The sequence below is a fragment of the Sciurus carolinensis genome, chromosome 6 (genome assembly GCF_902686445.1).
Source record: "Sciurus carolinensis chromosome 6, mSciCar1.2, whole genome shotgun sequence".
In the NCBI taxonomy this organism is placed as follows: Eukaryota; Metazoa; Chordata; class Mammalia; order Rodentia; family Sciuridae; genus Sciurus; species Sciurus carolinensis.
The window spans coordinates 39,171,882-39,198,529 of NC_062218.1; the positions used below are offsets into that span (position 1 = coordinate 39,171,882).

Sequence of the window (26,648 nt, forward strand, 5' to 3'; positions counted from 1 at the left end):
TTACTGCCAGGAATCAGGAAAAAATGAGTTATCCACTCAGGAAATTAAGTGTTCCAATAAAGAAAACTTCAAGGCAATTAAAGCTTTTACCCTTTCACCACTTTAAAAACATTTTAACATATTTCAGTACAAGGAAATGTAATGGGAATTTTTCTCATATCTGTTGTAGATTGTAAAATTTCCTGATATCACCTACTTATCACTTACTTAAAAGTGTTTCAATGGTTATAAAACATACTACCTGTTTTTAAATGTCCTAAATGATGAACAAATATGTGGAGGAATTTGGCAGAGAATGTAATTAAAAATAAAAAGCTTGCACAATTATCACCTTCTGCTTGAGCCCCACAGGGCTGTCTAAGAAAGGTCACATCACAATAGCTAAGCCATGGAACCAATTTAGGTGCCCTTCAAAAGATGAATGGATAAAGAAAATGTGGTATTACTCAGCCTTAAAAGGATGACATTATGACATTTTCAAGTAAATGTATGAATCTGCAGACTAACATGCTAAGAGAAATGTCAGCTCCCAAAAGCCAAAGGTCAAATGTTTGCGCTGATATGTAACCTAAGATATGAGGGAAGAGGGGAAGAACAGATAATCAGTAGATTAGGTAAAGGGGAATGAAGGGAATGGAAGTGGATAGGAAAAGGAAAGACAGTGGAATGAATTTGAAATTATTTTCCTATGTGCTTATATGAATATGCTGTAGTGAATCCTACCATAATGTACATCCATAAGAAGGAGTGCTAATTAGAATAAGATATATTCCATGCTTGTATCATTATATCAGAATGAATTCTACTGTCAGCTATAACTAAGAAGAACCAATAAAATAAAATCAAAATTAAAATTAATCAAGAAAAGAAAGGTCACATTTGTACTGTGTGCATGCTTTCTGTGATTTGGTCTCTTCAGCTCTCATCCCTGGGCCAGCTCAGCTTGGCAATCTGCCTGCCACCAAAACAGAAGGACCCTCGTGGAGGTAAAAACAAATTTGATAAATTGATCAAAATCTGGAGAAGCACAGATAAGAGAAAGGAGTTTTCTACCAGAGATCAATCGAAACCAGTCGCCTGCTACCTGGACTGTCCTGCTGTCCATGGTACCATGGCAATTCTGACGTTTTAGCTGCTGAATATTATATCTGTCATTTTTCTGTTCCCTCTCTTTGTTGTAGATCTTCTTTCCTTTCCTTGTTTCTTCCTTTTTGCTTTCCCCACTCCTTTCTGCACATCTACCTTTACAACCTGGCGCCCGCCTTCACTGTGCTGCTTGTGCATTCCGTTCAGGGGTACAGTTATTCAGGGAACCAAAACATGCAAGATGTTTCTGTAAACAACTAAAAACTATTCCGCTCTCTAATGATCAGCACACCTCTTAAGTAAAGCAAAAGAAATTAGATATTAAAATGAGATGCAGTTTTTTTTATGTTCTCATTGGAAGAAAAGATTGAAATGATCTATTTCCATCATTTAATAGACATGACGAATCCTTTCTAAATATCACCTAATAAAATTATAATACTAAAATTGAAGACCATTTTTATTGATATGCTAATGAGATATTTTAATAGAACTTTTCCCTCAATTGCTTAAGTAACTTTCAAAAATTTTAATCCATTAATTTTTAATAATAGTAAGGCAGAAGGATAGCAGAAAAGACTTTTCAAATGACTATAATATTCTAAGGTAATTTTAGTTACCAAAACTTAAGCAATGAATGTAGGACCTACTTCTTTATCTAATATTATCATATGAATATACATATGTACCCATTAAGTAATATGTTGGTTTAGTAAAAATATAGTTGAAAATATATTGTGTCAAAGTGGTTTATAGTTGCTTCATTTGTGTGTCAACAGTTTTTTTTAATTACTTTTTTATTTTTACAGACTGCATTTGGAATCATTGTACACAAATGGGGTACATCTTTTCATTTCTATGGTTGTGCACGATTCAGATTCATACCATTCATGTAATAATATATGTAAATAGGGTAATGATGTCTGTCTCATTTCACCATTTTTCATACTCCCCCTCATTTCCCTCTATGTAAGCTAAAGTTCCTCCATTCTAAAATTCAGACTATGAATCTATTTAGTTCAAAATAAATGATTTATTTCATTTATTGTTCAAACAAAAAATTCTGAATATATGAAGTAGTATAATATTAATCATGATAAATGTGTAGATTGTTATTTTGTTTTACACAAACTATTTTCATTGTAAATGACAGAGAAAATCTGTTAGTGATTCAGATCAGAAAACTCATGGTAAATAAAGTTTTTCATACATAAATATTTTTAAATAATGAATTTTTAAATAACAGTGATATCTGTGTTAATAAAGAAAATGCATTCCACTAATGTTTTATTTAAAGATACTTCATTACTCCTGGTAGATAACACATTCTAGATAACACATTCCAGGTTTACTAAAAGAAGGATGAATGGAAGACATAAGTTCTTGCCCACATTTTATTCTTCTGCCACTTCCCACTCTGTGTATCTCCACATTCCCTGTCTTCGATTATCTTCTTGTAGAGAAGATACACATATTCATAGGCTCAATGATTCTCCATTGGTCACCAAACACAATACAGATCATTTTGGCTTTTATATCTACTAGTATTTTTTAAGTACTCCATGCCCATTCAAAGTTCATGAATTTCCGAAGACATCCCAAGTATTTTCCTGCCTACCTCTCCATTTTTGTTTCTTTCTCTCTAGTTTCCAACCTAGATCTTTTCTCTGCTTCTTCCCTCTGGTTAGAGTTTTTCATTAGTCACAGAGCTGTTCAGTTAGACTGAATTTCCCAGCTTCCTTGGGTAGAAATATCCCTAAGTTCTTATCCCTGGAGTGTGAGTAAATTGATTTGTGGGTTTCTCTGCTTTCTCTTCTTCTCATGCTCTGGAAGACAGAGAGGTCCATGGCACAGCTTCAAACATGCAGATAAGGAAAAGACCCTGGGGCATTGGTAGACCAGGAGCAGCAGTATTCCAGATCTTGTTGAAAATGCAAATTCTTAAGACCCACTCCAGATTTAATGAATGGGAGATTTTGGAAATGGATCCCGCAAATCTGTTTTCCCAAACTCTTCAAATAATTATGATGTACACTACAATTTGGAAGGCATTGTTCCAAAGGGTAGTGGGGAAACAACTTGGAAAAGACTATGTTTACAAATGGCCATCTGTAGCAGAGCACCCTGTAGACCTGGTCTCTCTCATTTCACAAATTATTTATGGAACCACACAGGTCCTTAAGTCACTAAAGAGTTGGGTCTCCTTCTTATAGATGCTTGTGATTTCAATAAGTATTATTTTCCTTCTAGAATGGCATGTTTAATATTTCCACCTGCTAAAATTGAAATCTTTGTTGGGTTTTTGCAAGTTAACACTGGATGGTTTGCCTAATACCAAAGAATCCTAAGCAATTTTTGCTTTCTGTTAATCTATTTATATATACGGTTGACTGATATTCATTGAAATTGTATTTTATTTTTTGTAGTGGGTATTGAACAGAGGGGTGCTTAACCACTGAGTCACATCCCCATCACTTTTTATTTTTTTATGTTGAGACAGGATCTTGCAAAGTTACTTAGGACCTTGCTAAGTTGCTGCAGCTGGTTTTGTGAGCCTCTGGAGTCACTGGGATTAAAATTGGGTGCCACTGGGCCCAGCCTTCATTTAAATTTTAAAACGGAAAATATTCTGACCACAGTTGCATTTCAAATTCTCAACTAGTCTTTCATTGCATCCTGGCTAAAATATAACATCGTGAACTAGGGTGACAGGTCTCTCCTAATCTGCTTCTTACCTTTCTCTCCTGCCTTATTTTAACTTTCTATCTTGGTCATAATTTCCTTCTGTCTGTTTTGAATTGTGGAAAGCATCTTCATATCTCCAAGTGTTTTGCCCATTTGGCACTTCAACATCTTCCTTCTAATCATCCTTTAGATCTCTTCTGAAACATATTTTTTCCACCCCACTGCATCTTGTGTGAATTAAATCAAAGTCTTAAAATTTCTAATCATATTTTCCTTTCCCTTAATTGCACCTTAAAAGTTTTCTAATAGCGCTGTGATTTCTATGAATCATGTTATTGGGTCTTCTTGACCTTCCTTCCCATGCACTATGCCATACAAACTACAGGAGGGAAAACCATGTCTATGTGCTCATTATAAGCCAACTGTTACCAGATCTCATATATAGTGAGCATTAAATAAATGCGTTTTAATAGGTAAAAAATTATTTGATACTCGACTCTCATGATAAATCTCTTCTTAAGATTATTTATATCCTACTTACTTATAAAATAGCATTTTTCCAGTTGGTTTATTTATTAGAGTTGTGTCTATCTACTTACAATGCTGACATTCCTGCAAGATATATTTGTGTTGTTACCTCCTGTTTATGACGAGATCTGTTTGATCATGGAATCTTACAATCTAAGAGTAGAGCATATCCTGTATGCTGCTGAGATTCATTTTTTAAAAGAAAGTTTTGATGATAACATCTTGTAACTCAAATTTTGCAAAGAATATCCTTTTCCTAATGTACAAGTGCACCATTCCAGCATTTAAAATTATTCTTGGGTAAAATATACCTGAGACTTCTTTCACACTCTCCCTAGAAATGTAGTTTTTGCTTCATTCAAATTAAACAATTCAGTATTCCCCACATATTCCCACCTTTGCATACTTTATTCCTGTCTACCAGGAATCCTCTCAAAATTAGGACTTCTTTCTGGGGCAGTCCTCCCATGGTGATTATCTCTTTCTGCTGATTTTCTCAGCATCATTCAACCCATTTCAGGTGGAGCCCAGTGATCTGGCTAACCAAATTCAAGTCACATGCAGAATGAGAGACTGGGTCTTGTACACTGGGGGATCTTATCAGGTTAGTGGCTCCCCAGTGACCAGCATTTGTCCTGTGAAAGTGCTTCGCAGCGTATTTATATCTTATGATATGTGAGGAACACAAATACACCAAAAGCAAACACTTGGAAGGAAAATGTGGGGTGTTAAGTTCAAATGAATATTCAAAATTTCTAAAAACTAAATCGATAGATCAATCAATAAATGAAAACAAAATGGAACTCTACAGCTATTATTAAAAGATGTCACATATGCTGTAACCTACAAAGAAGAAAAGAAGGCTTCGGTGGGACAAATCTTTAGCACTCTTCATGGTTCTGAAGCCATGGATACATACACTACACAGGTGGGAGAGTTCAACATGGAACACAGAGTATTAGTACAGAAGCTCTCACTAAGGAAAAGGGGATAGCATATCCCATAGTGAGTTATTTTAAAATATAAAAGTTGGAAGTCAGTGGTATAAGTGATTTGCAGTGGGCAAGATTCTTTTTCTCTTTAGTGTAATTAACAGACTGACTTCCTGCCTTTACTTACTCTAATCTTTATAACAGCACTTAGAGGGGACACATTTTCCAGGATGAGACTCTATAATATCATTGCTCTACCAGAAACCTGGTTTATAGCAGTTCAAGTGATTACATGCAGCTAACCCAAGGTTATCACACTGAAGATTTTTTTTCTGAATTTCACAGAGATTTCCAGCCCTAGGACCTTCACAACCTGAGATTATTTGGCAATTCTACCAATTTAACATACAGTACATTAATTTCAGGTCCCAAGAAGCAAGTACATGGTGTGACCTCAAGGAGAATTTTCCAACTAATTAGGGAACCATGTGGAATCCTGCTCATGGTATTCTCCTTTGTAAAAGGAGCAAAAAAGCATTATGAAGAATTATGAAGGAAACTAAGTAAAATTGTTTTGTTGAAAGCACCTGATTTCAGAGCTATCTCTTCCCATTACGAATGATCCCAACGACAATTAGGAATGAGACCATTATTCATTCAAGCTCTACGTTGATAAGATTTTCTAAGGTCAAGATCATTATAACTTCAGAGACTTCCATTCTTCTGAAAACAAATACTGTGTATCTTACAAAATCAGTAAACCAAATGAGCAGCTCAGCTTATTAAGTTTCTGATATAAAGAAAAAGAGTTGTAAAAGAGGATATAACTTTTTTCCTGTTTTGATTAAATAACACTATTATTTATAAATGATCATGAGCATTATTCCAAACTGTTCCTCTTTGCTCAACCATGAATCAGGTCATGTGATCATTTTTGGTTTTGCTTTTAATTGAACATTTAGAATTAATGACAGTAGCGACAAATTCTTCATCTTCTTGAAACAAGTGTGTTTCCATTCTGTCCTGAAGCAGAACACACACCTGATCAACCAGCAGCTAAGAAATTGCTTCAACCCTGATGAAAGGCACTTTGGTAATATGCCTTTACTTCCAGGAGCAAGTAATCAATCTCAAAATTCTAGGAGGAAAAGCAGAATGAAATTTTATCTTCTAAAATATGATCTGTGTTCCAGCAAAATAAAAATAAACAAATAAATAGCAGGGCACCATAGTGTATGCCTGTCATCCTCAGTAAAGGATCACTTGAGCCCAAGAGTTAGAGACTAGCCTGAGCAACATGGTTTTATTTTAAGAACCCATATCAAAACAAATAGCTAAATGACAAGCAAATTATCAAGCACTTGCTGAAACACCTGAGGCAGGATGTTTGCATATGTGTAAATAACCAACAAAAAACAACTTAAAATATGCTTTCATGTATAGTCAAGTGACATCATCAAGAAAACTTCAATCATGAATCCTGTTCCTACTTATTAGTATAATACAGGCAGAACACCTGTAAGCGTCTGTGTTCCTCACTACCTCTCTAGTGCTCTTGCACCCTCAGGCTCCTGTGAGTGCAGTGAAAACAAGCAACAGCAGAGGCACAGGTAGAGGCACAGGTCTCGCTGTCCTGGTGCTTGTATTTCCTTTAGACAGAGTGTGTACAAGATGCACTGATGAGTAGAGGTTAGGAAGATCAGGGGAAACCCTGAAGTCTTCCAGAGGGACAGAATAATAATTTATTATGTAGCCTGTGAAAGTCTTAAAAGCATGTAAGGAAGTAATGCAAAGGGTGTGGCAGTAGTAGTCTCATTGGGTTTTTGAGAGAATAGTGGTTAGCTACTTGGAAAAGATTGGATTGTGAGATCCTTTAGAGTGTAAAGGCTGATTCTCCCCTACTCCTTCACTCAAATTCTCCTTGAAAGGCAAACTACCAAGAACCATAATTACTTTATTTTAAATGGACTGAAATCTGCTCACATTCTGCAAATGAGATGTGAATAGCTTGAAAATGAGAGTGAGTTTTGTCTCCAGGGGTATCACTAACTTATACAAACTTGAAAGACGTGGATGAGGTAAAAAGGGAGAGAATTTATGGAATAGGAAATTTATGCAATAGTCCTGAGTGTAGATCTTCATTTAGAGGATAGAATAAGAACCTATGAATCATTAATTAAAATTATTCATATTTGTCATTAAGATTTTTCTGATATTTGTGACTTGATTACATGAAATTCTACAATTCAATCATGTGTCATACATAATTACATATCTGTTGATTTCTTGGTTGAGAGATTACTTATATCAAATATATCTTGTAATTCAAAAGGCCTTTGAATGGGCATCATATAAACTTTTTCCAAGATGAACAAAATTAAATAATTTTGTCCTTTTGGATATATTTAGGAGTTTAAGTTTGGTAAACTGATTACACAATCATGTTTTAAAATTTTATATAACATTCAGGTTTGAAACCAGGTGTAATTCAGGTAGAAGACGGTTCTACCATTAGAAGACAGAGTCTATGAAACAACTTATCCTATACCTGCCTTGCATTTATGCAGTCTACTCCCCAGTTTCAGTAAACTAATTAGTGTATTAACATATATGGAATTGATAATTTCTGCACATAAAGTGATTCTTTGTTCATATTCAAATTCCATATTAAAAAATCTTCCATGTGCATCAACTATAGCAAGGTAAGTTGCAAACCTCCTCTAAATAATGTGTATTGTGTTAAAATCCTTGCTCTTTACAGAGGAAAACATGCACACACAAATTTCTGGTACTATAATTATTTGACAGCAAAAAGATTGACAAGAAGAAAAAATAATAGTAGGCTTCCCACGGAAAATTTCAAATATATGAATTAAGATCTGGAAGCATAAAGAAATAATATGATCAAAAGCAGTTTCATTTCATGAAGGCAAGATGAATTACAGGTATATCTAGAAAGGAGGGTAACCATTTAAGGTCAGTTAAAAAAGAAAGAAATGGTTACAGTGGGGAGTTTTTATGTAGGTGTTTCCCAGGGTTTATTTCTTTGAACATAAATAATTTAAAATACAAGGAGGCTTGGCATGGAGAGCAGACAACTTGTTGAATGTTCAGGGCACACAAATTTATACCACACGCATTTCAATAACATTGTTTCTATTAAAATTTCTAAACTTATTTTTATCAGGGCACAGTTTTACATATGTAGAATACTTATTATCTGTGGTACTGGCTTTGAGACAAGATAAGGAGTTAAAGGCTACTAGATAGGGACTGACTGCCTCATGTTCATTGAGCCTCCACTCAGAGACACCACAGTTTTACAAGTGTAAAGTGTGAGCCAAGGTTCTTGGAGGCTTCAACTTCATCAACATATGGAGAGATCAGAAGATAGCATGGGAAGTTTTCTTATGGCACTAGTGCTCAGATTTCTTCAGAGAAAGCAGTTACTCTGCTGTAAATTCCTCCCCAACTTCTGGGACTGGGATGGAAGAAGGGTACTTTCTCAACTGACCTGTGGGGAACACTTCAACAAAACCAGTGGGGATCTCAACTAGATTTACAATTGGCAGACACAAGTCCAGGAGCTGGAATCACATCTGGAACGTGTAAATAGTCTGTGGACACAGCTGTCTGACTCTTACCAGGAAAAGCTGGATGGAGGGTCCTCCTTGTTTGGTGGAGGAGGCAGGGAGCCTGAGAAGATGGCCTTAGAGAAGGATGCATGGATACATTTGGCTTCCCTATGAACCAGATCCCATAGTAGAGTAAGGAACTCCTAGCAGACAAAGACTGGAGATGAACTGTGAGAATCTTTAGGGTCTCGTCCAGGAAATGCAGGACAACTTAACTGTCCTCACTTATAGAGTCCAAAGGATCTCAGGAAGGAAGTGTCGGCTTTACTCATCTGCAGACCCACACAGAGACACTAGCTTATCACATTTACCAGGTACATAAAAACTGCCTCTTTCCATCCCTTTCCTTCTGTTTTCTACCCTGATGAGAAGAGAAGCAACAGCTCATTGTGGGCTTATGATAGGAGAGAGAAAAGAGCCTGTGAATCAGCCTCCTTTGTTGCTCCTGGTTTTTAGCACTCAAATACATGAGTGGAGTTGAGGAGGATTTAATTTCCCCAGAAAAGCCAATTCTCATTAAATCAAATTAAAGGGACTATTGGAAAGAAAATTACATTTTCTTTAGAATATGAAGTTGAACTTTTTCTCTAGACCTGTTACCAAAACTATGCAATTTCCTGGTAACAAGGAAGAGAGGATTGGGGAAGGCACAATAAAAATTTAGCAAAAACTCAAAGTGGGCAAATCACAAAATAGGGTGCAAATCAATCACACATTAAACAGAGCCATTCTATAAGGTTGAGCAAAATTAGACATATATGATCACAAAAATAAGATTTTAAAAATTAACATGATGTACTGAAGACCAGTGTTGTCTAGTACAATTCTGACTAGAAAAGGAGGACAGAATTCTATAACTGCACTTGCTGATTAATATTTGGACACAAATATATTTACAAGTATTTCTTTGAACCAGTTACTCCAGATTAAATTATTCTGAATGTCAGGAAAAAAAAAAAAAAAAAGGGTCAACCCAACATCCTGCCCTTGGACCAAACGCAAGTATGATCCAGAATTTGATGACTTGAATTACAGAAAAGTTCATAACATCTTTGCATATACATGTCTACATTGTTAAAGAAAGAGAATTCCTAGGTTAAATCTGGCTTACATGAGCCTAAAATCATAAAAAAGACAATATATTTAATGTGCAAAACAGTGCTAATGAATGCAGTTCATTCAAGTTTTTCTTTGTTTTGTTTTTTTTTTTAGAAAACATGTAGCAATGATACAAACAAACTCAATGGGAAAGGAAGACTTTAATTTAAAGCAGCTGAAAGGGAAAAGGCAACAGTGCAAGAGAAACATCAGATATACCATTTTGTAATCTTACCTTCAATCCCTATAAATGACCCCAAACTCATTTGAGTATATTATCTTGGTTCAAACTCACCATTGTATAAAGTCTTCTCCCTTACTATGCTCTTCGTTCTACACAATTTAATTGGAGTCTTTATTTAAAAATGAACCCAAAAGTAATTTTGGTGGTTCATCTTTTCATTGCTTCAGTAATGAAGAACCAACTTAGTTGTTGTAATAGTTGGTGGCAGTGTAATTACATTCAGGGGAAATAAAATATCTAGGTTCCCTTTCTCCTGTTGTATGATTATAGTGTTGAGCACTTCTGTAAATAAAGCAACAACTGAAATGATGTTCAGCTGTTTTGAAAATAATTGAGATTAAGTTGTTATTCACGGAAAGTATTGTAGGACTATTTTAGCCATCACTTTCAGAAATGTCTTTTGGCAGTTCAGATGCCAGATATACTGTCATGCACAACGGAGTCCCTATATTACAGGGCCTTCCTCCAGGTATAAAATGTTCTCATTTCCTTGTCAGAAAGTTCCTGATATTTGGTTAAGAGTATTAGTAGTGTCCGACTAAGCAATGTTTAGTCTCAGCCAAAGTAATTAAGTATATTAAAAATGCAATGAATAAATCATTGCATAAAATTACTTTTTTTCTCCCTTTTGACAAAGGTTTAGAGCAACAATCATTTTAATTAACACATTGTGCATGAGAATGCACAATGGCAGCTGTTAACATGCATTTTTAAAACTGGAGGGTGTGGTGAATTATCTAGCTAAAGGGCAACATATGTTCAGTTGAGTGTATGGATTGTAACATTAATTATGGCTACAACATGCAGAGAAATACAAAGGGGCACGTGCAATGTGCAATGACTGCCTGTTCCCATTTAGTCAGTTAGCATTTTTCTTAATATACACTACAGAAAGGTTTATAGTATAATATTACCCATACATATATAAAGCTTTTTAAATGTTTTTATTGATATAGTTATACATATCATTGGGGTTCATTTTGATATAATCATATGTGCATGGAATATAATTTGCTCCCTTTCAGCCCCTGGTATTTCCTCTTTCCCTCCCTTCCTCCCTCCCCCTATTCTTTTTCCTTTGCTCTGCTGGTCTCCCTTCTATTTATTTATTTTTTTAAAATGATGCTTTATAGATACAAATAATATTGGAATTCACTGCGATATATTCATAAGTACATATGTACATAGCATAATTTCGTCAAATTTGTTATGTGGTTCTTCCCTTTATCTGTCTTTCCTCTTTCCCCCTCTATTCCCTTCCTCTACTCCATGGATATCCCTTCATATAATTTTTTTTTTTGAGGGGGAGGTACCAGGGATTAAACTCAGGGGCCCTCAACCACTGAGCCATATCCCCAGTCCATTTTTGTATTTTATTTAGAGACAGAGTCTCACTGAGTTGCTTAGGATCTTGCTAAGTTGCTGAGACTGACCTTGAACTCAGATCTTCCTGCCTCAGCCTCCCCAGCCACTGGGATTCCAGGTATGTGCCACTGTGCCCACTAAAACTTTTGAACTGTGATAGACCATAAAGCAAGATAATACTATATATCAGCTACATATATTTTGAAACATGTTTTTCTGTGTATGCAAAATGAGATTTTAAAAAAAATTATTATTCAAGACAGGAAGTAAAAATAAATGAAAGCTACAAGATCATCTTGAAGAATTCTCAAAATGTCAAAACACTGCACTTTCTTACTTTAACCATTTTAGTTCATTGTATTTTTGATAGCCAGGGATAGATTTGTTAGATTTATTAGCTTGAACACAATTAATTCAACTTACTAACTAGTTGATTAAAGATAGGAGAGATAAAACAAAATACCTTCTCTTGATACTGCCTCCTTGAAGAATCCAAAGACTGGATTAACGCTGTGGCGTGACCTACAAACATGGCATAGCAGGTGGCCCCGACAATCATACTCAGCATGGTGATCCAAAGGTCCGACATGCTGACTGGGGCTTGGGCGCCATATCCAATGCACAGCATGTGACTCATAGCTTTGAAGAGTGCATATGAATACTGCTTTCCCCAGGAATCATTCTGGAACATGGGGAAAAAAAGAACACAGAAAAAGCCATTAGAATAGTAGAAGGAAACGTGAGTGGGACCTGTCACAGAGGCTTTATCCAACAGCAACTACAGTGGGAAATCTTCATAATGGAACATTTACACAAGCACTCTTCGCTGCCATCAAATGGCTTGATGTTTTTCAAATGTTGCTAACATGATGAAACAGAATTAGTCCACTCTTAAGTCATACACTTCTAATCAGTTTTTAGTTTGCTGTTTTTAAAACCAAAACTCCTCTGGGGACAGATTTAAGTATCTTGCAACAATACCAGGAATGATGATGGACTCGTAATGTTGCAAGAAAACCTGATCACACATTCTCTAGTAATGCACTTGATAGCTGAGAAATGCAGCAGGTGGGTGTGAATTCCACGGGCCCAAGCATAGGAATTCTCATCAAAACTATGCTGTCCATATTTTAAAAGTCCAAACTGATCTATGTGAGGTGTACTTAATCCTTTCATCTTTTGTAAATGCAAAGCAAACAGTTTGAAAATGTAGTTCTTATACATGGAAACATTTCTTTGATGTCCGATCTCAGAGCAGTATGTGTAAGAATTCAAATGTTAGGTTGAAAATGGGTGATCTCGCTGAATTTTTATAAAACAAAATAAAATTGAAAAGGTGAAAGATCATTTTGACAAACATTCTGGGGGGAAAAAGCTAATTCCCAAGATCTGTTATTAGTTGTAATTTCAGATGTTTTAAAATTATCAAAGAATGCAAAATTATCAAGCAAGGTAACATGGCAGCAGCAACATTAAAGCATAGGGTTCTTCTGAGACTGGGACCCTGGAAAATTTTAAGGTCACAAATGCAGGAAGTCATTTCTGCCTTTGTCAAATTAACTTATAAATTACAAGAATATTTTAGCTACTTTAAAAATATTTTGAAAAAATATGGATGTTTTGACTCATTGTTTTCAATGGGGTTTTCAAAAATCAAAATTCTAGATCTTAAAAAATTGAATATGATAATGTGTAAAAATTCCAAATCATAAACTTTAGAACCCGTGAAGATGCCAGCAAATAAATAGCCCCATTTATTGAAAGAGTTCAGGCTCTTAAAGTGACATTGATTGTTATTTACTTACAAAATAAATTTATGCTGTTATATTAGATTAACACCAAACACTGCAGAAACACATATAGTGTACACATACAAGTGTAAAACTAAATATATTTTTAAGGCTGGAAAAGTATCTGTATATTTGTTATATGATACTGTACAGAGAGAATAATGAACCCATGCAGAAATTTTCATTTTGGGAAATGAATCCTAAAACTTTTCCATACATGAAAATACACAATTACTCTCAAGAAAATAAGCTTCCCAAAATTGTAGATGCTCCATGAACAAGAAATTGAGTATTCAATGAAGAAAGAAATGTATTCTACACAGATCTTGAGGGTACCTGTTATTTTAAATGACAGATTTAAATTCATGAAATTCAACTCATACCAATATTCTAAAAATGAATTCATTACAAACCATATTATGAAGTGAACAAAGGCATTTAACCCTACAATAAAGTATAAATGAAACTCGATTCATTTCTTACGGACTTAAAACTCCCTTGTACTACCTCAGAGCTCCAAACCTTCACCTGTCACAGCAACTGTGGTCCTCTACGTGCTGGCCTTTTGTGCCTGCACCTAATCATGGATAAGGGTGGGGCCCATGCCTCACTGATCACATTCCAGAGCTAATTTTGTAACTTGATGGAGGTGTTCAGCAATTTTGTTGATGTTGAATGGAAAGGAGAATGAACAGGTTTTTGACAATGATGTTAAATCTGATGCAAGATGGCTTCTTTCACACAAGAGAATAGAGAAGGCATGTTGCTAAGTTATCTAGACATCTTAGTTATGATACATAGAAATAATAGAAATAATTAAAAAGCCCAATTGGGGTCCAGTGTGACCATGGAGTTTCAATTGTATTTCATTATTTATTTCTTGATTTTGAGAGGAGGCAGAGTATGGAGAAAGTGAAGAAAATTTAAATCAATTTCCCAAAGTAACAATGGTAGCTAGTAGCCAGATACTTTTATTTAAGTATTTACTTTATATATTTTTCTCCATAGGTGTGCATGTACACACACAGGTGCACTGAAGTGGGTCTAGTTGAATGTATAGTACATGGGCAACTTTTTTATGTTTTTTCCTTATCTTCTGCTTTCATTCTTTGCCCAAAAATAAGACACAGGTCTGTATGTACCATTCACAACGATCATATAATCACACATACACACACACATACACATGCACACACATGGACACAAGGACAAACATACTGGTTTATTGTCCTACAAAAATGGGCAGTATTACAATATATAATATGATCATAATTATATATTAAATTTTTGAGGTATTAATATGTGCATATTGCTTTTATCACAAGAAAATTTCTTCAAATTAATCTACTATTCATACAAGCATGAATAGTCTGTTTCTGATTACACTATAATTAATTTACCTGTTTTCCAATGATGTCCAGTTTTTGCTACTACAAAATATTGTATAATAAAAAGTATTCAAATATCCAGTTCTTAAAATAATCAGATTTTGAGGAATGTGTTTGTTGGTTCAAAGAGCAAAATTTTCCATTTGATTTTAAAATATATTTGCCAGACTGATTAGAAAAACTAAAACTTTTCCAAAAACAGTTTGTAAAAAGAAACTGTACACCCTCCTACAGTAAAGACTGGTAACTCTTTGTTATTTTATTTGCATTTCCCTGATTAGAAAATCTGAGAAGGTATTCATATAATTTCCAGCTATATATTCTCATCTATAATGAAATTCATATTTTTCTTCCTTGAATTATAGCTCTCTGAAAATCTAATATCAACCCCTTAGCCCACAAGTGACATAAATACCTATTCTTAATTTATCTTTTGCCTGTTAAATTTTTGCTATTATTTACAAAGCAAACATTTTGATTACTTAATGTTGGAAAAGTAAGTCTGTAATTTCCTCAAGTGCTGCTGGGTTTCCATACTGGGTAAAATGATCTTCCTAAATCTGAGATCATTCATGTACCTTAATTTTTTGAGATGGTTTATTTTTGCATTTACATTTCTTATATATGGAAAAAGAACATATTTTCTTTCATTATGATAGGATTACCCCTTGTGCTAATGCACAACTTTTAATGAACCTCTCATTATCATGGACATAAAAAGTATCTCCTTATATAAGAAATGTTTCAGGACATTGGTATGGGCAAGGATGTTTTGGACAAGACCTCAAGAGCACATGTAAATGAAAGCAAAACTTTTAAATAAGATTACATCAAACTGAAAAGCATCTGTACAGCAAAAGGAAAAATACAGAGAGGGAGAATGGGAGTAATATTTGTAAAGTATGTATCTAAATATGTAAGGAATACTACATACTCGATAGCAAAAATAAAAAAAAAATAACTCTGTTAAAAACTGGGCAAAAAATTTAAATAGACATTTCTCAAAAAAGGACATATGAGTGGTTGGCAGAGCATGAAAAAATAAATGCTCAACATCACTTACTATCAGGGAAATGTAGACAAAAATTGCAATAAGGTATCACTTTTCTCCAGTAAGTATGGTTATTATCCAAAAGAATGAAAGATTCTAATCTTTAATGCTAGAAAAATGTGAACAAAAGGAAACCCTTGCACACTATTAGTGGGAATGGAAATTAGTAATGTCATTATGGGAAACAGCATGGGAGATTCCTCAAAACATTACAAATAGCACTGACATATGATCCATCACTACTGAGTATGTATCTAAAGGAAATGAAGTAAGTATGGCTTATATATGCACTACTGTGTTCATTATTCACAGTATTCAAGAAATGGAAAGAACCCAAGTATCCATTAGCTAATGAATGGATAAAGAAAATGTAACCTATATATAACTAAATACTATTCATCCATTAAAAAGACTGAGGTTCTCTCGTTTGTGACAATTGTTGGAACTAGAGATCATTATGTTAAGTGAAATAAGCCAGGCACAGAAATTCAAGTACAACATGATCTCACTCCTATGTGGAATTCGAAAAACATTGATCTCATAGAGATTGAGAGTAAAATGTGATTACCAGAGACTGGGGAGAATGCGGGTGGGCAGAGGTTCATCAATGAGTACTAAGTCAGAGTTAGATAGGAGTGAGAAGTTCTGATCTGCTGTTGCACGGTAGGGGGACAATAATGTAATAGTAATAATGTACTGAATAATTCAAAAAGAAGAAAGGATTTTGAAATCTTTCACCACAAATGATAAAGTATTGAGTAGATAAGTATTTTAACCCAATTTAAACACTACACAAAGAATACATGTGTCAAAACATGATATGGTGCCCTCCTTAATACATATAATTTTTATGTTTTTATGTATCATTTAAAAAGTAAATTAAAATATATCCTTTATAGTGTCCCTATATACATTGGTGCTTGTTTCTGGGTTCAATATATATGCTTCATTGATTTATTTGACTATGTTTATGCAAAATCATTTGATTTTAATTAATGACATTATCATTTATTTTAAAATCATGTAAAACAAGGAGCCTCTTTCAATTCTAACCCCTTCAATTCTAAAGAACTTGAGCAAGACCCTGTAGTATAGCACGTAAAAGTCAGATACATCCTACTGGTTATGGTTCAATTCACAAAAGAAAAAAAGAAAAGAAAAATATGCAATAATTTAAAATGTGTTATATATATGTATATATAACATATTATACATATATATCTATGTGTGTATATATATATTTATATATACACTCACACACATGCACATACATACACACATTAATGAGTGAAACTGTATCATATATATCATTATATATATACACATATACACATTATTTGTGAAGATTGAAAAAGAGCCTATCAAATAATATTTTCGGTTGGATTTCATGACCTGTTGAACTTGATATAAAACATTAGAGCTGTTTTTTTTAAGTATATTAGGAAGTAATGAGTTATTTCTCTTCAATTCACAAGATAGACATTTCTTAGATCCTTAATTAATATTTGCATTCTTGAGAAAAACATTTAAATGCCGTTATTCTTGGCAAGAGTATCTCTTTTAAAAATTAGTTACATAATCGTATACTTTTCAGTTGGTGAAATTTACTTATATTTCTTATATTTAGTGCTATGATATGTATACAAGCATTTGTACTTTTGACATACACCCTTTGTGTTATAGGAATATTGAAATGAGTTTAAACAGTAAAATATAGTTATTGCACTACTAGGTTATTATTTCCATAAAGATTGATTTCTAATCATTTTAAGAGTTTGTTCATCTCTTGTTTGTGGGTCAATTAATCCCTCAAGATCTAAGTGTACTTTTTCTGGCTTCAATAATGATGATAAAAAACAAAATTCACAATAACTAGATTTATAAATTAAAATTTAATGATGCATAAGATCATGGATAATTTTTATCATATTTACTTTAATGTTGTACATTATCCTAAAAATAAAAACTAAACACATAAATACATTTTTTTTTTGATACCAGGGATTGAAGCCATGGATGGTGGGTAGCTTAGCCAGTGAGTCACATCTGTAGCCCATTTCATTTTTTTCTTTTTATTTTGAGACAGAGTCTCACTAACTTGCTCAGGACCTCCCTAAGTTTCTGAGGCTGACTTTGAACTTGTGATTCTCCTGCCTCAGTTTCTTGAGCTACTAGGATCTGAGGTGTGCACCACCGTGCTGTCATGTCCATTAACAAATTTTTTTTATACAGAGACCATTATTACTACTTATAAAATGATCCTCAAATCAAACATAATTTCAGCATTTTAAGTGTGATTTTTCATTTATATGGAGCTTTTCAAGAAAGTCAAAATATTTTCATGGATCCTCTTTTGTATAATAAGTATAAACAAATATATTTAAATGTGTTTCTACATATAAGTATTATATAAATATTCTATATTATATTTATATATTTATAAATATTATATATATGCATAATATACATATATATAAAGGTACTGTGGAAGAAATAAGAATACTCCTACCCAAGTATTATATATCATCTCCTTGCTATTCCTAACAATCTGGAAACCTAATATGATGCTGTTATTACATGTTGATAGTGCAAAGTTAAGGGAAATTAAGAAATTCCCTTAAGGTCACACACTTGTAGGTGCCAAAGCTGGACAAGTCCATCTTATCTATCACATGAACTTTCTCCATTCAAACCATTATAGCCATTTATTTCATAACTATTTATATGACTAAAAGTCAAGATAACTATAATACAGGATTTTGAAGACTTTTCATAATATCACCATATCACAGACATTCCTTAAAGTACATGTTTTATCTCAACCAGCAAAAGCAAACCACTATTATTTCTTAAGGAAATTTAGAAGAAAATTATCTAAGGTTGTGATCACAGGAGAACTCTGAGAGAAAATTCCTTCGTGAGTTTGAATCCAATCAAGATAATTTGACCATACACTTGTCCTTCATTTGCGTATTTCTATGTTGGTCAAGAACTCTTCCTCACTGAGTTCTCCTCCTCTCCACCTGTTTCCAAAGCCTGGAATAGAGCTTCCTACCAGTTACCTAATAGGAATGGTCCTCTAGAAGGATCCTTGTCTGAGGATCTATACTCCCAAATATGGAAAGTACCAGTAACAAAAGAAGACTGATTCAATCTGAAACATTGATTCTCTGTGCTTTCACTCAACATCTGGACCAAGTAAAATGAGCAAAGTTGTCATATTTCCTAAGTGCTATTATTTGATATGTACCTTTCATTATTTTTATGGGGTAGATCCTCAAAGTAGTAGATCATCTCTTTCATTGGTATTCTGAAATTGTTTTACTCTGCGGAGTTGAGGTTTGCATACATTGGTTGTGTCACCTTTGTACAAATATGTCAAAACATATCTACTGTAATGTATAACTAAAAACAACAAATTAAAAAATAATAATGATAACATTATTTTAAAAAAAACTATATGAAAACCAAAGTGAAATTACAGTGAATGCAAAGAACCATAATTCTTTTTCTAGGTTCAAGTTTCTGTCCTTAATAAGCAGAGGACCCTAATTCATAAAAGAAGCAGAAAAGTTAAAAATGTTTTCCCAGCTATGTATAATCTTTTTATGTTTATTATTTATTATTAGACCAAAAAATTTGTTAAATATGCATTTTTGTTAACATTAGTACCATGCAAAAGACATGGTAACACATTAACTAATTTGTTAATAAGTCATTAGATTTTCTGTCTAAATAATTTATGTGTAAGTCAATTTATACAAAAGATGGTGAAATGTTGAAAGAATTTGGACTTTTCATGAGACTTAAACAAAAGATAATCTAAAAGTCTGTAAGTAAAAGGACTCTTAAATAATGAGCTTTCTGCTTTCTACCCAAAATAGCTCTGTATATTAAGGGCTAAATTTATTAATGTGCATGTGTGTGTTTGAATTCAGCAAATATATTTGCAATGCTTTCTCCTACCAGGTACAATCTTAACCTTTTTACAAATGTACAAATCAAGAAAATTTTATTAAAATCTGATGTTCAGAAATAAGCATAATTAAAATTCCAAAAAATTTAAACCATAGATAAAATGAATGTGTATGATTATAAGAAGTTTCAGGGTTTTATTTTTTTGGATGAGTAATAAAGAGCTTCTTCTTTATCACAGCACGCTCTGACCTATTATAGATTCTGAAATTTCACCTTTGTCATGACATACTTTCCCCTTAACATTTTACCTATCCGTGTCATTTTGATGGTTTAGTACAAAGTTCTCCTCTCTTTCATTTTATTCCTGAATTTGCTACTTGTCTGGGGCTCTCACCACCAAAGCTGAGAAGTAGCAGTCCATCACTTTGAAAATATTGACCCAATAATCATTTTTGTATGATAGACTGACATTTTAAAATTTTTAATTTGTTTAAATTAGTTGGACATGACAATAGAATATATTTATACATTTTGATACATAGAGTATAATTTCTCATTTTTCTGATTATATCATATCGTAGGGCCACATTAGTCATGCAGTTATATATATACATGAGATAATAACATCTGTTTCACTCTACTATCTTTCCTACCTCCATACCCCTTCCCCTCCCTTCACTCCCCTCTATCTAAATATAAAGTGACTCTAGTCTTCCCTAGCCCAACCCCCTTATTGTGAATTAGCATCAGGATATGAGAGAAAACAGTTTTTGTTTTTTGGGCTTGGCTTATTGTGCTTAGCATGATTCTTTTATCCATGGATTCAAAGAAAGTTGGAATTGTAAAGGATCTGGGAAAAATTTTAGTCTATCCTTTTCATGAGCAATTTCAGATTTTCCTGATTATAAGATGAAAATATATAAACATGCAAATAAATAAAACTAGGTACACATAGGTATAAAAACATGACCGATTTTATTCCATTTAATATGTGTTATGGTTTGAATGTGAGATGTCCCCCAAAGGTTCACATATGAGACGATGCAAGAAGGTTCAGAGGAGAAATGATTGGGTTATTAGAGTCTTAATCCAATCACTGATTGGGTTAATCCACTGATAAGGATTAACTAACTTGTAACTGAAGTGGTAAGGTGTGGTTGGAAGAGGTGGGAATTGGGGCGTGACTTTGGGTACATATTTGTATCTGGCAAGTAGACTCTCTCTCTGCTTCCTGATCAACAGAATGTGAGCCGCTTCCCTCCACCACACTCTCCTGCCCTGATGCTCAGCCTCGCCTCAAGCCCTGAGCAATGAAATTGGCCTTCTATGGACTAAGACCTCTGAAACCATGAGCCCTCAAATAAACTCTCCTCCTCTACAATTGTGCTGCTGGGTCTTAAGTCGCAGCAGGGAGAAAGCTGATTAAAACAAAAAATGGGAAAAAAAAACAATATGTAAGAAATTATGCACCTTAAGGTCATGGAAAATAACAAGTTATTTTTTCAAGATCTTACCTGATTTGTCTATGAATTGAAAAATAAACTGAAAAAATACTAAATCATGTGTGTACATGCTTGCAGGTGTTATTTCCATTATATTTGCATAACCATAATAACGATAATAATACCATCAATGACAATAACATTGAGTACGCTTTATATAGATTTCTTACAACAAGAATCTTTTTAGATCTGGCGATTTTCACAATAACCTTCTGGTTGCTAAAACAGTCTTCATTATTTTCATACTGCAGATGATGATGAAGTTCAATTTCAGTAACTTGCCTATGGCCTCATAGTAGGTAGCAATATCTCTCCACTGGATCTCAGACCAGATGATTGCAAATATTTGGTCTTTTCTTTTCTTTCTTTCTTTCTTTCTCTTCCTTCCTTCCTTCCTTCCTTCCTTCCTTCCTTCCTTCCTTCCTACTGGGGATTGAAGTCAGGGGCACATAACCACTGAACCACATCCCCAGCCCTTTTTTATATTGTTATTAACAAACCGAGCCTCACTGAGTTGCTTATGGCCTTGATAAATTGCTGAGTCTGGCTTTGAACTCATGAACCTCTTACCTCATATGCTAAGCCTCTAGGGTTTAAGGCATGCCCACCATGGCACCTAGTGATAGGTGGCCTTTTAATCTACACCTTAATAATTGCTATTTTGTACATTGTTCATATGTGCGTATTTAAGAAGAAAAGTCACATGCGCTGGTTGAACCATCGGCATCCCAAAAGTGACAGTGAAAGTCAAACTATTATTACAATATGTCAGAACAAAATAAGATGGTCACTGTGATCTCTGCTGTCCAGCATTGTTGATCAGTCCATGTCCAGTACACACACTCATGAGATCTCTAATCAAATTATATACAAACCATTTTCCATGCTAAATTTATTTCAATCACAGATTTTAAAATGATCAGTTAAATTTATCGCATTACTTTGGAAAAATATTTTAAAAGTCATCTTATTTATAGGTAAATACTAATTGCACATATCAGCAACAATGCAATTTACTTAATTCTAAAGACATGACCATAAAGTGGCATACAAACAAACAAAATCTTCAATTACCAGTAATACTAGAACTTGGTGTATTGATCATACACTCTAACAAGATAAGCATAGGAAATCTTCTGCTGTGTAAGGCTCTGCAAAAAGGCGGAAGATATTGAGCACTTACAGCTATTTTTGGAAACCTAACTCCAAACTTAAACCTCTTATCCTGTGATGTGTAGTCAGTGTATTCCTAGTAGGTAAGGCTTCTATGTCAAAATTATTCCTCTGATAGCATATTCTGTTTTGACTTTTAAATCCTCATAAGCCTTATACAAATGTAAGTTCTATAAGGTATTGATTCCTTGATCTCATGTACGATTTCACAGAAAATTCAAATACCAAATAGTACTTAAAAGAGACAAAACACAACTTCTTAGATCAACAGAATCAGTCCAAATACCCTTTTACTAATACTTAGAAAGGTTAAGTCCCTAGAATCTCAGCTGTCTCTGATAAATCAATTCTCCATGCACATTTGAGTCTGTGTGTGTACAGTATGTGTGTATGCATACATAAGAAAGAGGCAGAGACAGATTTCTTTGAAAGGCTCAAATGATCTTCTCTCAGCAATACCCTTAAATTTATATGGAGACTGATTTAGAAATGTGTAGAAAACAGAAGCACAGAAAGATTATTTTAAACAAAAACTGTTTTATTGTCTTATTTTTAAACTTCTGCCTTTTGATTCTACTAGTTGATAGAACAAGGGAAAAGGTGATTTGTACATAATTCCTATTTTGGATGAGTTCTTTTCAATTCTCTTTAATCAGAACAAAAATACATGAACAAATGTTCCATATTCGACCATGGTATTACTAACCAGAGAAAATAAGGTGAGCAGGTTTCCCCTGAATGTTAGAGGAATTCATTTGAAAGCATGCTAATGAGGATAATCTAGCTATTTTCTTATGGCACAGAGAAGAAAATTAAGGTTATTTTATTTTTTATTAAAGAAACTTTTCACTGCCTTTCTGATGGTTAAAAGACAGGAAAGGAAGAAAACTCAAGCCAACTAATATAATCCATTTATGAGGCATTTGTTTTCAGGAATGGAAAAGAAATGGAAAAGATGATCAAATGGACACAAAAATGGAGTCTCCTTAAATCCTTCTATAGAAATCTTATTTCCTTCCAGTTCTGATATTACCTGAAGCCAGCATCTCCCATATTTTTACCACTTTGACTGTGAGGCACAAAAATCAGTATTTGATGAAGGGAAAACATCACTTAATGTAATTCCTGTAGAAGAATGAACTGTAACATCTTAATCAGGCAGAAAGCCAAGTCTTCCACAAATGCAAGATTAAACTTTGGAAGGCACCGTACAGGTCATAAATGTGTCTTGTCTTGACTTCCTCCTTTGTGGAAGGAAGCAGCACCACGGCTCACTGGCAAAGCTAGTGAGTGTCTTAATAATTAACATCATGCATTTCTCAGTCAGCAGGGACTGTTCAGGAAAAGAAGTAAACATTCAAAACTTAATGATTTCTCCTGTGCATCATTTCTATGACTCATGCTGGATCTTCCCAAGCTAGTTCTAAAATGATATATCTGCTCCAGTGATTCAATAATCTTCCATTTCCATGTTTCTTTAGGTATTATTGTCACAGGTTAATAAATTCATTTGTGGGTATTGAAGTGTGACTATATATACATGTCCACCTTGTGAGTGGCCTAGAAGAGGTATAGGCCAGATATCCTTTATATTCAACCAACCAACATTCTGCTGCCAGAATGTCAACAACATTCTCCTCTGTCGACAACAGAGGAAGATGAAAAAATAAACCTCAGGGAAACAAATACTCTCATACTAAAGAAGAGGGCCAGAGTACCCAATTCTCTAACCAGAGAAAATCAAGACAAAGAATGACTACTCAAAAACCACTCCCAAATGTTCTTTAAAGAAGCTTGAACTTACCTCTATTAAGTGTCTTTCTTTTAAGTAAAAAAGTAAAGTCAATGACAATGTCTCTGGAGGGATACTATTTAAGGATTCACATATTAACTTTAAGTCAGTACCCAAATATCCCCCTGAACCCCTACAGGGTTCAGGGCTGACACTCAGGAAGTTGGAACTGGGTAAACACAGGTTAATCCAGAATGGAGAGAGCATGAGAATCACCCCCAAGGCAAATGTTTTAGAGTGGGGAGAAAGCAGGATTGAACGACATAAACTTGAAAGTAAACGACAAAGGTAGGACTTTTCAATTGAAAGTATATAGGGTCAGCTGGGTGTAGTGGTTCACTCCTATAGCCCCAGTTGCTCAGGAGGCTGAGGCAGGAGGATCTCAAGTTCAAAGCCAGCTTTAGCAAAGGGGAGGCGCTAAGCAACTCAGTGAGTTCCTGTCTCTAAAAAAAAATACACAAAAGGACTGGGGATGTGGCTCAGTGATCAAGTGGCCCTGAGTGCAATCCCAGGCACCCCTCCCCCCAACAAAGAAAGGACAAAAGGTCAGAGTACATAAGCGGGTGTACAGATAGATGGTTGTGGCTTTAGGAAGCCTTCGACTTGCCTTTTTCTACCATTGGAAATACAATGTGTAGTTAAAATGGGAACTAGTTCAAAGAGGAGTTATTTTATCCTCTATTTTTTATGATGAAATAATATGCTAGATTAGTGAGGAGTCACACTCGAAGGTTGCCAAAGGATGAAAAATTAGATAGATATAGTTCCATCCTGGGAATAAACGCATTTGTAGAAACAAACAGAATATGACAAACTTGCAAGAAAATAAATTACCATATCGGACAACTAAACAGCATGTGCTTCATTTTACCACCCAAATAGTGTATAGTGCTTACAGTAGCAGACTTCAAAGTGCATATTTACCACAAAACAACCAAACACACACACACACACACACACACAACAAACAAACAAACAGAAAAAAAAAAAAAAAACAACGAAAAAGAGCCCTTTTTTGTCCACTCTCTTCATCATCCAAGTTTCCATTCCCTGCTGGGTCTGGAGCTCCAGGCAGTTTTACAGTATCACTTGATTTAAGGCCATATTAGGCCCTGCTTTGGTTACTTCTATTATCATGTATTTACACTTTGGAAAATGACTTGGTGTCTTCAATAGCAGGGCTCCTCTTTCATGTATTTCTATCCTGATCATCACCCTACTAATAACTCCAAGGCCAGCCTTGTCCTTCTGTACTTGTGCTCACGCAAAATTATGCTTCTGTGGTCAACACTGTGACATGGCTAGATATTATCACCCTGTCAGGTCTTGTAAGCAGTGGTTGACGTTAACCTGAGCCATCTGTTCTTTCACCATCCTTGGACTTTGATTCTGCTCCTTCTTGTCTAGAGTCATGCAAGGTCTCTTTTATTGTTTATTTTACTCTGTACTTGAATAGGAAAAAAATATAATTCTTCATCCCCAGAGACAAATGCTTTATTTTTCTTAAATTTCCTCATCTAATCACTACAAATTTTTTATCACAAGTCACAGTTATTTACTGCCTCCAACTTAACTCCCTTCCAGTCCCGTTTTTAGAGCAATTGGCATCAAATCCAATCATATGATTCTATGCTTAAATTTCTCCCAAAGCCTCGAGAGTCAGTCAGTCCTAACATGGGACTTACAGGAAGCTGGGGGGCGATGCCCCTGTCTCTCTCTTCGGAAATACACTTTAACTTCCCATTCTTTGTACTAAAACCCAAGACTGTTCTCTTGTAATCCTGACCTACTCCCAATCCTCCAAACGAGTCGATTCCCTGTGCTCCAAGCTTTCACACAGGCAGGTTTCTCTTAATATGCTTTCTGGATTCCTTGCTCTTTGCCTGACCACTAGTATTACTCTTTGAAGATGCAGCTCATTTACTGACTTTCTCAAAGACCTAACTTCATTCCTCCACTTCAGCCCTCTCTTCCTGGTGCAGCTGCTCATCTGTATGGGGCGAGCACTTGTGCTCCCATTTATCTTACGATGGCATCATAACACCTGTTTATCTTCACTTGTGAAGCCAAAACTATCTCAGAGCAGGGGCCATAAACTAACAATTTCTGTTTAAAATACATCCGACAGAGTGGTTGATAATGGAAGCTACAAGACACTTTTAACTATCTTAATGACAGTATTATGCTGTTCTATGATGTTACCAAAGTTACCTTGAATTATGTTCAAGGTTAGAAAGTCAAATGCCTTCACCTGAACTACAAAGCAAACCAGGATCTCTTATTAGGAGTCAGTGTATTTTCACTGTGATTGAAATGTGAACTTTATTCTTCTTCTCACTACCCACCTTATTGTGGGTTAGCTTCCACATGTCAGAGAAAAAATTCAACCTTTGGCTTTTGGGGGCTAACTTATTTCACTTAGCATGATAGTCTTCAGATTCATCCATTTACTTGCAAATGA

At 34.6% G+C, this 26,648-nt stretch overlaps 1 protein-coding gene across 1 annotated transcript in view; it reads right to left on the reverse strand.

The window, feature by feature from the left end:
• The window catches only part of Hcn1 (hyperpolarization activated cyclic nucleotide gated potassium channel 1), a 377,033-nt gene that overhangs the window by 116,770 nt on the left and 233,615 nt on the right, over positions 1 to 26,648 (reverse strand). The window contains exon 4 of the mRNA XM_047554838.1: positions 12,037 to 12,255. Coding sequence (XP_047410794.1) covers positions 12,037 to 12,255 — 219 coding nt within the window. The remainder of the gene's footprint in view (positions 1 to 12,036; positions 12,256 to 26,648) is intronic.